A 15,849-nucleotide genomic window follows, 5' to 3' on the forward strand; every position below is an offset into this window, starting at 1 on the left:
GCATATGTGGAGAGGCGGAAGGGAGCACCCTGGCCCCGTCTCCCTCTGGGGTGATGGCGTGCATTCCCACAGGGATGGCTCTATATGCCACCTATGGCACATGTGCCATAGGTTCACCACCACGGAGCCACAATGCACTTTGAACTGGAGCGTACACAAATGAGTCCTGCCTCCAGGCTGAGCAACCAGCACAGCTGAGAAGGGAGAACTAGGAGGAATACTCAAAGGCAACTTAGGTGGTGGTGGGGAGAAGTCCACAAAGGGGCATATCTGGCAGGACAAGGAACAAGTGTGTGCCAGGGCCAGTTTATTTGGAGAGGGAAAAAGGTGAAATTTCTTCTGCAGCTGAACTCTTCCCTTAATTGCCTCTCTCAGCTTTAGCCTAGTTGGAACAACCCACGGATTAGAAAAGGTGTGTTCTAATGAATGGGAGTGCTGTGCACTCCCTGCCCAGCTGCAATTGTGATTAGGTCTGTAGGTAACATGTAAGAGGAGAGCACTTCCTCTGCGGAGCCCAGCCTGCTACAGCAAAAGGATTATTAAGCCTCTTTCATAGCACCCCTGGGGATTATATACAAGGGGGCTGTGGCAGCTTGGAGAAACTTTCTTCCCTTCCTATGTAACAGCTGGGATAAGGACAGCATGAAAAAGACATCATATACAGGTGAGTAGAAACAAAATGTTTCCTCGGGAATATTCTCCTTCTTTGCGCAGAAGGAGAAACTACTTGTTGCAAACTACTGCCTGTCTTCTATTGGCTCAACTCTTTAGAGTTGCAAGCGGGTCTCAGAGGAGAGGAAAGACATTGGCAATAAAAAAAAACTGACTGAATTGAGCATATGCTAAATTCTCCAATCGAAAGGCAAATGTCTGCGTAGGTACAGGTATAGACAGATCAAACACAGCATTTCGTAGCCAAAAGCCTTGGTATGTAACAAATTGACATTTAAAACTGTACTTATTTTATCTAAAACCAGCCCAACAAGCGTTGCCACTCAAGCACACTATAGTGCTTTTATGGATTATTTCATACGTTACAGCACTCTCAATATTCTATACTTTTCTAACTCTTGGGCTCTGCAGTTCATAGGTTGCATGTATACATTGAAAATGCATCATAGATCTTGATCCTAAGCTTCCAGGAAACGATTGATCTCTGTAACTCTGAGGGCTAGAAACCTGTCATAAGGTTTCATACACATTTACATACTGGACGGCTGAAGTTGTAAGATAATTTAATGGAGAATGTGTTTCTGTATACTAAAGAAGTTACTGCATAAAGTTTAAGTAATGTGCAATTGAAGACACTGAGAATGTCAATATTCTGCAGGTATGTCTGTCTTGGTGGGCTGTGATAACAGTGTGAAAACCTGCAAAACAATCTCTAGAGATCCTAACTGGCATAGAGGAACAAATATAGTTGGGGTAAAACTAGGTAAAACTAGGATTGATTGCACTTCTAGCATGTTGGCTAAAATGACATTGTTCCTGTTGTTTGCAGCAAATATTGTACTTGGCATGAGTATGAATAAACCTAGTAACCTAGTCCACTCCCACTCTATATTACTCAAAGGTGTTAGACACATTGTGCAAGTAGTCCTTGACTTAGAACAATTGACCCCAAAATTTCTATCACTAATCAAGACAGTTTTTAAAGGAAATTTGCCCCATTTTATGATCTTTTTGGCAGAATTGTTAAGTGATTTGCTGCACGGTTAAGTCAGTAACATGAATGTTAAGTGAATCTGGCTTCCCCATTGTCTTTGCTTGTCAGAAAGTTGCAAAAGCTGATCACATCACCCTGGGACACTGCAACTGTTATAATTACATCCCAGTTGCCAAGCATCTGAATTTTGATAACATGGCTACAGGGATGCTGCAATGGTCATAAGTCACTTTTTTCAGTGCCATTGTAACTTTGAATGATCACTAAACGAATAGTTGTAAATTGAGGATTACTGTACATCAAGTGTTAGATCAAAAACAAATATGAGCAGCAGGTGGGCTTACCTTATGACAATCATGGCATAAGGAAAACTATTTACAATGCAAGAGGGGTAAATGACAAAAAGCATGGATTAATGAAATGAAATAAACATAGATATGTTGTATATATGCAAAACATTTTCTCTCTGTCCGTCCGTGCTGGCTAATGGTAGGAATCCTGTTGCTATTCCTCTTCATAAAGGGATGAATAGCAAGGATGAATGCAAACACATAAAAGAATGACCTTATTAAGTGTCCCAGGGATAATGAGGGAAATCTGTCTGAAAGAATATGAGAGACGGCACTCAGCAAAATCTTGGAATTGCAGTGCCATGTTTTACCAAGCAGGGGGTATGTGGACCAGAGATTTGCTCCTTCATTGAGAACTGTGGGAAAGTTTATTGTGTATCTCGTTGATTCAGGAAATGAGCAAATTTCTATTGGCTTAAAAGCTATTTCAAGCTTTAATAGTATGGGCCAGGATCAAATTAACCTTATTCTGGGGGGATGGAGGGGGGAGAGGAAGGAATAGGGGTGAGGAAATTTTAAGAACTGAAACAGCTGCTTGGAGCCTCAGCAAGTTTTGAAGCACCAGTTGGGCCCCTTAAAATCCACAGCCCTCAAAATAAGCCTAACTTCTGGGCACCAGCTCACCCTGGGGCACTCATGAGGGATGACTAGAGCTCCTGGCAAGCTGCCTGTTTTGTACCTCTGTCTAACCCCTCTCACATGGCCTATGAGACTTTACAGAGTGGTTCTGCATAGCCAACCCCTGTGAGCTTTGGCTGACCTTCAATCAGTTGTGAGAAAGTGCCTGCCTAGATCTTCTGCCAGATGAACATAGATCACAACTAATTGGATTCTTTTTTCATATCTATATCTAACTGTAATAACTCTTCATGCAATTACTAAAATGGGGCTGATATGTGCATTGGAAGTTAACACTCCATGCTGGCCAGAAACACTTTTTGTTTCAAATTGAGAGTATCATAAAACAGGTAAAAAAATATATGCTAGAGAATGTGTTTCACAATCCAAATTATGGTAAATTCTAGGTAAAGTAAACTCTTTTGATCTCCTTTCTGCAGTTTGTTCAAGTAGCTAAACCTGAATTGCTGAACCAGTATTTTATGTTTCTCATAACACCTCGGAAAGTGTTAGGAGGAATATAAGAAATAATTGTGGTTTAACCCAGAAGCTGCCCAGATTTATTGGGTGCTGAGACTGGACCTCAGCCTAATTTCACATTATGTCATCATCCTAATTATTTGTAACATGATATTATGCTGCTTCAATCATTTTAGCAGCTTAACAAAAGCCATATACGATAATAACTTGTACATTCCACCTTTCTACTTATATAAGCCCTCTGGGTACCTTGAAACAATAAAGCCAAGTTGCAAACTACAAAACATAACAGTACCATTCATATTACAATCAAAATTACAATCAAAATTAATTATGATTAAAAACAACTTAAAGCTTGATAAGAAAATGGGTTTATTTGAGGGTTTTTTGCCATTTTTTAAATAAAAGTTTTATTAATTTTTTAAAATTACGGTCTTTAGTGCTTAGTAAACAATATATTGTCTGGGTTCAAATATTTAACGTTAACTTCTTCAATATAAATCTGTTCAATCCAGTATTTTTTTCCTGATCCTCCTTTCTTCATATTTTTTCCATTTTCCCTTCATTTCACCATTACAATTTTTGGTACTATCAATGTATACAGCATTAGATATAAGCATCTTCATCATATTCTACTAATATCATACAAATAATATCAATTCATAAATCAATGTCAATTCATTAATCAATATTCTGTTTTTCGTGTTCTTGTTAAAGTTTGATTTCCCATCAGTATTTGAAATGTCTTTATCCGTTATGATGTTCTCAATATTAATTACATTTGTATAGCTGAAAGTTTTATTCAAATCTTATCTTCTTCATATTTCCCATATCAAAAAAGAGAAAAGAAAAAATGTTATCCTAATTCTAAATCATATCTCACATTATAAAAGTCTGATTATATCTAAGGGTCTTCTGTTCTTTTAATCCTGCCCATGAAATGTAGCACTGGGGACATCATCAAGAGGGCTTCTCCTGCTCATCTAAGTAACAAAACAAATTCTTAGTGGAAGAGGGGATGCTGCAGATAGTCAGCTGCTAAGTCATAAAGTTCAAAACCAATGCTTTCAGTGTTACTTGGTAGGCAATTGGCAGCCAGTTGAGATAACTCAGTGTTAATATCATGTGATCCTTGCACCTTGCATCAGTTAGCATCACATTTTGCACCAGTTGCAATCTCCAGGATTCTGTTCAGGTTCAGTTCAAATCATGTGGCTCAGGAAATAATGCTCAAATGCATTCCTCACCACAATTAGTACCTAGCATGGTGGCACAGTAGTTAGGATGCAGTACTGCAGGCTAATTCTGCTGACTGCCAGCTGCCTGCAGTTCGATTTTGACCAGCTCAAGGTTGACTCAGCCTTCCATCCTTTCAAGGTTTGTGAAATGAGGACCCAGATTGTTGGAAGCTATATGTTGACTCTGTAAACCACATAGAGAGGGCTGTAAAAGCACTTTAAGGCAGTATATAAGTCTAAGTCCTATTGCTATTGCTACCAATGCAGAAATAGGTGGTAGCCAAGGTCCATTCCCAAAATGAGAACCTGTTCTTTCTGAAGAAGGCAAGCCTATTCAAAGTGGATTTTATGTCAATCCCCAAATCTAGGTGTTTGTTTTTTCTTAAGGTAAAGGTAAAGGTTCCCCCGCACATGCGTGCTAGTCGTTTCCGACTCTAGGGACCGGTGCTCATCTCTGTTTCAAAGCCGAAGACCCAGCGCTTGTCCAAGGATGTCTCCGTGGTCATGTGGCTGGCATGACTAGACACCAAAGGCGCACGGAACGCTGTTACCTTCCTACCGTAGTGGTCCCTATTTTTCTACTTGCATTTTTACGTGCTTTCGGACTGCTAGGTTGGCAGAAGCTGGGACGAGTAACAGGCGCTCACTCTGTTACGCAGCACTCGGGATTCGACCTGCCAAACTGCCGACCTTCTGATCGACAGGCTCAGTGTCCTAACCCACTGATCCACCACGTTAATTTAAGCTTGTCCTCCTTAGGAAAACCACTTTGTTTCGGCTACATTTCAGGGTATTTATTGATTTGGGGGGGATGGGGGATTAGAAGATATAGAGTATTTTAAGGCTTTGAATTCTCTCCCCCTGCTGTCATATGTGGTTAAACAGCATAAGGGATAAGATAGAACAGAATACAAGGCTGAGCAGTAGTCAACACAGCACCACCTTCTGAACATGTTTTGACAGAGAGAGGCAGCACTATTATGGAACAGTGTCCCCAAGACAGAAAGTCTGAGGATGAACATCATGAACATCACCATCAAAAACCACCAAAATGCATTGCACCCACTTATGACTCTATTTTGAAGCGAAGGGAAGAGAAGAGTAGGCTCCATCTGAATCTAACAGGCATCTGGAGTGGAGATGAGATACTTTGATTGGATTGAGGAGATAAAGGGAGATCCTATTGGGTCTCTGGACAAGTGCTGCTGGATGGATAAATTTGGGGAGAAGAAGCAGCCATGTAACTCTTCAGTTTCCCTCTTTCCTTTTTTACCTGTGTGCCTTCATCTGTTGCACCCCAAGGTAGGGCTTAGTGCTTAAGTTATCTCAATGTTGTGATTGCCTCATTAAAAGATTTCCTTGTTCGTTCTTCTCAGCTGCCTAGTAAACCAAAGTGTTGATCAAATTTTGCTAGAGGAAAGAGGATGTTTAGGAGCAATCACATTAATTATATGCAGGTCATCTCTGTATATGCAAAAGTGTATAATTTATTTTATGGGCTGCTTCCTTTTTCAAAAAAAAGTTAATAGGGGGACTATCAGATAAGAGGAATTTCATCCATCTCCTGCTCACAATTCTTCCATTCTGAATTATCTCTCACTCCTCATTATTGTACTGCGGAGTTTCAAGCAGGTGTTTCCTCCCTGAATTTCTTTTCATGAAAATAGAGATTCATTTACTCACTCTTCAATATAGCATGCAAGTAAAGAGAAATTGATTCCAGAAAGACCTCTGTAGCCAATAGCTTCAAAATTCAATCTAGATTTTTTAAAAAAATTATTTACAGTATTCAGCACTAAAAATGGATGAAAACTAAAGCAAAAGTCTTGACTCCTTTATAGCAGGTGTGTCAAACTGCTGGATGCATCATCAGGAAACTGCGCCCACACCATTGCCAGCAATGGAGAAAAAGCTCCGATACATTACGTGACATCACGCGTTTGATATGTCTGCTTTATAGGATGTATTAAATAGGATGTATGTACATACAAAATTCCACAGAAGTAAGCAAAATGCTTAAGTTTTCCTACAGATCTATGGGACCAGAGTAGCCATATTATATGTCCTGAACTGTAGGTGACCCGGGAAGTGTCCTAGATATAAATCATACACTTGCAGCCATTGCAAAAAAAAAAAGGCTATGTGAAGATCCAAGTGACTAGTAGAGAGAATATAACAATCCTTAAACAGGTTGACAGTTCCTTACTTTAAGCCCTTCTAGCATCAGTAGCCATTGAATAAATGTTTTTTTTTCCTCTTAGTTTATTATTGTATTAATTGGAAACCTACCTTAGGAACCTATCATTGAAATGGCTGATATAATAAAGACTCACTACATAGTGCTTTTGGAGGGTCTTTGGATATCCAAAGACTGCAGATTACAGAAGGGAAGAGTATAATACAGTCCGTATTACAGTGATGATCTCATAATACATTCCCAAAACCAGGAAGAATTTCCCCATGGAAAAGCAGAGTTCTGTGAAGGAAAGAATGAGTTTTTCAGACTTCTGAAACTTAGAACTCTTTCACTTTGAAACTTAAAATAGAAATTTACAGATTGAAATAAGTTAAAATGAGTTTGATTTGATTTGGGCTGGACCTGTATGAATTATATTTGTAAACCATGGTTAATTGCTTAGCATAATGTGCATAATGAGATGAGCCCATTCTGGTTCCATCTTCTGAAGAGGACCAGCTGTTGCCTCCATTTGATTTGACAGCAAACCCTTCTAACTTTTCAATAGCAACAATTGCTACTGAAATGCAAATGAAATTTACAGCAACTGCTGTGCTATAAAGTTTCTATAATTGCAAATTAACAGACTTGTGTTTTCTGGCTAGCCATGCTCACCAAAAATACTAGATAACAGCTGGACTTCTTAACCACAACAGTTGCCCTTCACATTACAGCTGAACATAACATGCTAAAGGTGAAGCTACCTCTGTTAAGATTAAACACACACACACACACACACACACACACACACACACACTATTTTACATAAAGCTATCACATTTCAGCAACTATTCATTCCTTGGTGACACATTATTTTTAAATGAATGCCATCTTATTCATTATCTTGGCATGAAATTTAGTCTGCCTCAACATGTTCAGTTCCTGGAAGATAGAAGAGTGGTTATACATGTATGGCTTTTTATTGATTCCAATTAAAAAAAATAAGACACACTGCTTATTATGTTCATTTTAACTCTAATGATAATGCTCAGCACCAGAAACTAACTACAGCTGTGCTCATAATTTGTAACTGTGAATTTAGTTTCTCTTAAAAGGGGGATACTTAGTGTACCTAACAAGCACAAGGAAGCACTTGATTTGACATATCCTTGGGGATTTATGGAGAGTAGAAATGTTTGCCAATATAGTCGTATCAAAATGAGATCTGATTTTCATAACTTTTGAGGGTTTAATGTTTTAGCACGCTAATTGTTTTATTTCATTTTATGATATCAGAAGTGCAGAGTTGCTAAACAGTGAAATAGGCAGCATATCCATAGTAGAAAATCCAGACCATAACAAGAAACAAAACACAGTATTATTTTAATGGAAATCTATTGTGTTTTTTTTAACCCTCAAGAACATTTGTGTCTTTGGAGAATTTCTATTTCAGTTAAGCATGATTACAAGAGAGGAGGTTTAACACTAGTTGCTATCTGAGATTTTCTCCATGTCTCTTTGCTGAAACTAAACAGGGCTTGATTTGGTCAGGACCGAGATGGAAGACGATTAGACAACGGCCTGCTTTGAATGCTGTTATAGAAGAAAGGCAAGGAAACAAACATATGAAAAAAGCAAGAGTCCTTCATTCTAAGGCAGACATGTCAAACTCGCGACGTCACGTGACATCGTGAGACATATCAGAACTTTTTCCCCATTGCCGGCAATGGGGTGGGGGCGGTTTCATCATGACGCATCTGGCCCACAGACCAGCAGTTTGACACTCTTGTTCTAAGGAGATAGAGCCCTTAGACATTTCAAAACAGAATTGCCCAAATTCTTTAGCCAGACAGCCATTTACAGAAAAGAAAGTTTGGATAAAGCTCTTTACTAAAGATTACGTTTTCAATGAAAAAAATAAGCATTATAAATCTTTATAAGTCTGTGTAGGTAGTCCTCAACGTACAACAGTTCATTCAATGATGGTTTGAAGTTACAACGGCACAGGAAAAAGTGACTTATGACCATTTTTCACACTTACAACCGTTGCAGAATCCCCATGGTCACCTGATCAAAATTCAGATGCCTGTCAACCAACTCATACCTTTGACGGTTGCAATGTCCTGAGTTCACGTGATCACTTTTTGTGGCCTCCTGACAAGCCGTTAATGGGGAAGCCAGATTCACTTAACAACCGTGCGACTAACTTAACAACCACAGTGATTCGCTTAATAATTGTGGCAAAAAAACCCCTCATAAAACAGGGCAAAACTCATTTAACAACTGTCTCACTTAGCAACAGAAATTTTGGGATTAATTGTGGTTGTAAGTCAAGGACTATCTGTAGTTGGCACACAATTCCTCTAGGAAAATGTTGGTACCCAATAAATAAAAACATGTAATGGTCTTACTCAATTGGATGTCAGGAAATGTAGGTCAAGAAATGTAATGCATGAGATGATTCAGGAGAAGAACTGAATTCCGGGTTGTGTAAGAAAACTTCCCCCAAGACATGACAGGCGAGCTCATCTGAGTGCAAGTTTTAATTGTTAGGTAAGGAAGTTAGGAATTAGCCTGGCACCTGAAACATAAGCAGTGAAATGCCAGATTTTTGCTCTACTTTTGATTTATTGTTACTGGAAATTTCAACCTCTCAGGCCATCGCGTCAAGTGATTTAAAAAAGAAATTGGTCAGTTTTGTATTTCATTTCAGTTTCAGCTTGTTTCAGGTGAAAAGTCCTCGACAAACAAGTTCCTATTTGCTTTCAAATAACCCACTTTCCCACCCACCCCTTTGAATCATTGGAAAACAACACAGTAAATATTTGCTTTCTCTTACTCTAGAAGCAACCGTAACTTTTCTACTGTGTAAAGAACTTTCTGTTTTTCCTTTAACATACTAGAAGAAATTCCTGTGACCTCTTTTTTAGTAAAATTATGTGAATTAGAGCAGCTTGAGTTTACAACATCCTATTAAAGGTCAGCCCTTTTCTCTAATCTTTCCATTCATCTGTCTCCTTCCTCCAGCCATTCCTCACAACTAAAAAGCACCGTTTTGTTTTCTTCCATAAAAAACACTGCGCCCTCGTTTCAAGTAGCTGCTTTATTTTATTTTTTGGTGGTACAGTCACACTGTCATGCCAGTAAACAAAAGACACAGTGCACTGTTAGGTTTGCCTGCTGATTTTGGGATTATGAAATATAACCAATTCACGCAGAACACTTGTCAGACTCATTCATTAGTCACCTCCGATTTTAGGGCTATTGATCTTAATTTCAATCTCCTTCTGCTTGGTTGTGTTGGAAAAATCAATCCCTTCTTCACCCAGACTCTTGCGGTTAGGAGAACTGTATTTCTTATTTCTTCACTGAATTCCTGTCTCTGTAGAATATTGACTCAATGTTTAGTTATTGACTGATGGCCTGAAACACATTCTCAGCTATATTTTGAACTCTAGGTTCTGTTTCCAACAGAGTTATCCGTTTACATAATCAGCAAGAAAAGGGAACACAAATTCACATAAGAATGGGTGTTTAAAAATTTAATTCATAATTTATAGTCGTTCTTTGGAAGTGTTTTGAATAATGAAAATTGCCACATAAAACACCTGGTAATCATAGAATTATAAACAAAAAAGAACCTTAAAGATCATGAGGTCCAATCCCTGCTTCTCTAGTGGCAGGTGACCATTTGGCCTCTGTGTGAAGACCTCCAGCAAAGTAGAACTTGTCACTTTATATATATATCAGCCTATTTCACTGGTGGACTGCATATACAGCCAAGAAGTCCTGATGTCTAGTTTCAACCTGTTTCCTTGTAGTCTTACCCCACTGCCTCTAGTCTTGCCCAAGGCCATTACGAAACAAGTCCCCTCCAACCCCCTTAACTTTTTTTTAAGATCATTATAATCTTCCTTTAAATTTCTTTTCTATAAGTTAAAAATACACAGATCCTTTAACTGTTTTTCATAAGGCTTGATTTCCAGACCATTCACTGATTTGGAAGCCTTCCTCCAAACTTACTCCAATCTGTCACTGTTCTTTTTGGATTACAAGGCCCAGAATTGGGCCCGGTATCCCAAGTAAGATGCCATCCATGGCAGGGCAGAGTAGAACAATTGCTTCCTATGGTCTGAACTCTATGCATCCCAGAATGGCATTTGCTTTTTAAAAATTGCAATGTTGGCTGATCTTTAAAACTTGTGGTTGACAATCCTCCCCAGATAATTTTACATGTGCTACTGTCAAGCCAATAGAAAAATATGAAATACATCTCTCCGTAGAGAGGAAAAGTCATTTGTAAGCCTTTTAAAGCAGTTGGCCAAAGCTGATAGGGAGTTTAGTCCTCTATATTCCTTTCTGATAGTTCTTTATAAGCATAGCTGAGGGAATACTTTCAAGAAAAGGACTGTTCTCTGTAAAGTAGGGCACACAATTATCCTTTTTCCAGTGGGAGAATAGATTCTAAAAGGACTTGGATACTCTGAAACTGTCCAATCCAAATACATTTAAAGTGCGTATGATTTGTTTTTTTTTTATATATTTCACAATAGGTCTAGCAATTTTATCAACATATAACAGTTTCTATTCAAATACACTGAAGTCTTTTGTATGCACGATTAGAGCATAATTGCTAGATATTAAAGTAGAGCCAGAAATGGAGTAGTAAAACCAAGACATGTTTTTTTTAGTCAAGCCACATGGGTCTATGTGCTGGTTCAGCCACACAAGCTGCATGAAAATGGAGAATTGTCCTTTATTGTTTTATTAGTGTATTGGAAATGTTTTTTTTTTCATCAGAACAAAAATAGACCCATTACTGCTAAGCTTGTAAGCCGCCCTGAGTCTTCGGAGAAGGGCGGGATATAAATGGAATTAAAATAAAAAATAAAATTACATTTCTCTCTTTGGCTTGCTCCAGCAAGGTGTCCTTCATTTCCATTCAAATGATTGAGCAATCTGCAAACACAGCTTAAATGAGCAGTCAGCAACTTTGCTGCTTAGGACAGTTGCTCCTGGAACACGAGGCTAAATACAAGGGACCTTAAAAATAGCATCCAGATCTGGTCAGACCTGGATTAAACGAAAGATGGGGAAATGTTGTTACTGATTGTCCTCTGTTCTCTGCATTCCTTTTTGATAATAGTACCACAGAGGTAATATTGCCAATTGCATTTATCCTCTAGATTCTAGAAGCTATGGGGTATACAGTAGCTTATGTGTATCACCCCTGATAAACAATTTGCACTACAGAAAGCTACAACAGATTTCCTTCTGGAGGGGGCTGCCCTCTTGGCAATTTCTAACAATTCTGGGAATTGAAATCCATGCACCAGGAAGTCATCCCAGTTGGGGAAGGTTGTGTGTGTGTGTGTGTTTGTGTGTTTGTGTTGTGTATCTTTGAGACAATCTTAACTCCTGATGACTACATAGAGAGATCTATGGATTTTCTTGACAACGTTTCTAGAAGTGGTTTGCCCTTGCTGTATTCCAAGGGAAGAGAAAGGGTGACTGGTTCAAAGACACACAGATGGCTTCAGGCCTAAATTAGGACTAGAACTCATGTTTTCTTGCTCATAGTCCAGCATCTTAACTGCTGGATCAAACTGGCTGTGCTGTGTGGTAAAATTGGCTTCAAAGATTGTGAAAAAAAACTATTGATATATATTATTGTGTTATGCATTTTTACATTGATAGGAAGTCACTAAATTCTTCTAAAAGTTCCTATTAAAACACACAGTTTCCATTTTGATTATTTTTCTTCTTCTTAGGTCTGACAGCTTTTCTTAACTGAAATCTGTTGCAGAATTTTTAGTTGGATCTTCAAGTTAGTAACTTTTTTGGTGTGCATGCCCAGCTTTAAAGCCTTTGACTAACAGGGTGTTATTTCCTTACTTTAACCTGTTCCTATGATTGCTCCTGTTTGTTTTTTGCTTAATTATGATCCTGGAGCCTTTGTGATTCACTGTGCCAGGATTTCCTGTCCATTCTTACAATGTTAAGAGGAAAACTTATAGAGCTTTATTATCAAGATTGCTCAACCCTTGGTCCACAGCTGTAACAGCCTGGACCTGTCTTTCCCACAAAGATATTACCTTTGCTAAATATTATTTGAACTAAGAAACACCTACATGCCACAAAAGACAAATACAGCATCTATTGTCTACTCTGTATAGATTAGCTTGCAATTTTGGTCAAGCAAGAATTGTAAAAATATTGTGATGTTTCATCTTTCCTGGGTATTAGATTTTTGACTGTGGCGTATAAGAACAGCTTTATGCTGTTGAACAATAATTATTTGCATATTTTTTACAGGATAGGCAGTCAGGAGAATGCTGTGTGCAAAAGGCCAAAGGAATTTAGCAAACTTGTCTGTTCACCCACTAGTGATCTACATGTATATCCGATGATGCCAGATCCCAGCATGCTGGTGTTTTATCAAAGTACTTTATGATTTGATATTGCTACAAATTTAGCTGAACGTTTGATTGTGCTGTAACAGTGCTGGAGTGTTTTTTACAATTTTTCTTTAAAGCAGTCAAAATCTTTTCAGACTAACAATAATAGTTAATGGAATCAATCCTTGAAGATTAAGGAGCTATTCTGAGTCTGCCTAAAATGCACACACAATCTTAAGGTATTCTTAGTTTACCGTATTTATGTTGGTACATATCGTGTATATTATGCAATTAGAGGAAAAGGTAACCAAAAACATTCATATAAAGGCAATTTATTTATTTAGTAGATTTTTATCCTATCTTTATTACTTTATAAGTAATTTATAAGGGGGAGAAAACAGATAATACTCCTTCCTCCTCCTATTTCTTCCAACAACATCTCTGTGAGGTAGTTCAGTTGAGAGAAAGTAACTAGCCCAAAGTTACGCAACTGGCTTTCATGTGTAAAGTGGGACTAGAAATCACAGTCTCCTGCTCTCTAAGTCAGCACTTTAACTACCACAATGAACTGGATCTCTAGGCAATGGTAATAAGGCAATGAAATTTATGGGTCTGGGGAGATGACTAAAAATGTGTTCTTAGTCCAGCTCTACCATCTTTGTCCTTCATGAGCAATAAATTATCCAAGTATCATGATAAAAATGTTATCCCAAAAAACTTTTCAGAATTACCTCAGAATTTTAGATGGCTGTCAGAAAATAAATGGCAAACCTGCTCCTTTCTCTTTTAGATCAATTGTTTGGTTCCCTTTTAGCATGCCCCCATTGTCAGGATTGATCTGTAATATGATAAACCAGTTTAGAGCTGATTCATGGGATTTAAGAATAGAAACCCTTTAAAAACCTAGAATTATTCCCAGATGGACTCTGACAGTTCCTCTGAAATAGGAAATAAAAAAAATGAAATAGATACATTAATCCTCCAACTGATTTAATGCATTTATTCACATTAAAGCAAAAGCAAGCTAGTTCCACATGATGAAAGTTCACAATTCCTTTAAATTGTAAAAGAAACTTGCTTGCTTGATTTTGTTCTACAAAGATTATTTTTTACTTGGGTTTTTAAATGAGGAGAACAATTTCTGGTCTTATTGTTCCAGTAGTTAATAATTTAACTATTTTGTACTTTATTAGTCCATCACCTCAAGTGTTCTCCTTAGAGGGGCAATCCAAACATTTGCACAATAAGTAACATGCAAAATATTTGTGCAGATAAAATTTGCCTTGCTTCCTTGCTTTCCCTCATATTGCACCAATATCAGTTTAGGGCAAAAATGAATGCTAGGCTTAAAACTGTCATTTTGTTTGAGACCAGACCTCTTTTCTGAACTTGTTCCCATGGAGAATTTCATTCCCTAAATTGCTTTTAATTATTCAATTATTATTATTTTTTGGTGAAGTCACACTGAAAGGAAATTTCTCTCTCTTTCCCTTTGTCTGAATACCAGGAACACTGAGGAGGTCAGTACTGGAAATGTTATTAAGTCCAACTTTATCTGACTAGAAGTGGACAGAAACTAATGACTGCACAATGTTGTGACATAATCACATGGTGGTGGAACCCTTCCTGCTCCCCCAATGTTTAACAAATCTGCCAAGTAGCTCAACAGCAATAATATAAGAACCTAGTTACCACTGTTATTAAGCTGTATGAATCCTTGGAGATTCTCAGTCATCCAGAACATGGTTGTTCCAAAGGTGTTTTTTTCAAGAGGCAACTGGGCTTTCTTTTTCTTTTTTTCATTGAAGACATTTTGCTTCTCATCCAAGAAGCTTCTTCAGTTCTAAAGAAAAAAAGAAGAGAAGCTCTGAGTATAACATTATACCAGTACAGGCCCTTTAACAAATAAAAGTAAAAGAAAGGTACCATATTTCCACTGCAAGTATGATCATTTGATCCCTTTAGAAAGAGAATATTGCAATCAGGATTCTTTTTATTAACTTCATAGAAGAAATAATTTCACTCCGTCCCCACTTAAAACAATCCTTCCATCCTATTATTTCTCAAACTCTATGAGAGTAAGCAAGCAATGGCAGAATCCTGGCATTTTCCAAGGCTGTGAAAACAATTAATGTACATTGTATAAGACTTGATTAGATCAAATATGTAGCATTTGCCTTAAATAGAAAACTCATAATACCTTTTGCGGTATAATGTATAATTATTACTTTTCAAAAAGGTATTTGCACTTCAAGGGCCCCACAGTTATGATATTCCCCCATCTCTCCTCTAGAGAACAGAGTCTGGTATTAGTGAAGTGTTTATATTTATCTACAAGTATAATTTAGCCAAAGAGCAGGGTGGAAAAATGAGAAAGATGCTTCTCTAGCTGAAGTATCCCAGCTGTGGAACACTGATTTCATTCTAGCCATTTAAGAGTGCCAATTTTTAAGCCACTTAAAGCTGCCAGCTACATTTAACAATGGCAAAAGTTGTTATAAGGAATGTTTTCATCTGGGTGGTCTTTCCTGTTCAAATAGGAAGATGAAATGCCTTGCTATGATGAATTTCCTGGTGTTGATCTGTATGTGTATATGTGCAGAGCACAAAAGACAATATTATATCACTGAGAAGGCAGGTATGGTATCGTGTTAGAACTTGCAAGAAATCTGTTCCATGGGTTAATGTGGATAGGAACAATTTCAATTTGTTGGATTCTACCTCTTAGCTCGGTAACATTTTTACTGTTAATATGGTTGTTTGTACTTTTTACAGCAAAAAGACTTCCCTGCGATACAGACTTTCCAAGATTTTTTTTCAAATAACAGCCTTGAGCTATGCCTTTAGACTGAACAAGTTAGTTCAAAAGTACATGATTTAAATAAGAGTCAGTGAAGCAAAATAAGAACCTACTCATTGATGA

General features: G+C 37.8%; 1 protein-coding gene across 2 annotated transcripts in view; it reads left to right on the forward strand.

The window, feature by feature from the left end:
- The first annotated feature begins 241 nt into the window (after positions 1 to 241).
- SEPTIN9 (septin 9) overlaps positions 242 to 15,849 on the forward strand; it is a 276,740-nt gene continuing 261,132 nt past the window's right edge. For both annotated transcript variants that reach the window (XR_014491173.1, XM_083352364.1), the window contains exon 1: positions 242 to 664. Coding sequence is in view for 1 of the 2 variants with exons in the window: in XM_083352364.1 (XP_083208490.1) it covers positions 643 to 664 (22 nt within the window). In the remaining variant the exon portion in view is untranslated. The remainder of the gene's footprint in view (positions 665 to 15,849) is intronic.

Source organism: Vipera ursinii, assembly GCF_947247035.1.
Source record: "Vipera ursinii genome assembly, chromosome: 2".
NCBI classification, from domain to species: domain Eukaryota; kingdom Metazoa; phylum Chordata; class Lepidosauria; order Squamata; family Viperidae; genus Vipera; species Vipera ursinii.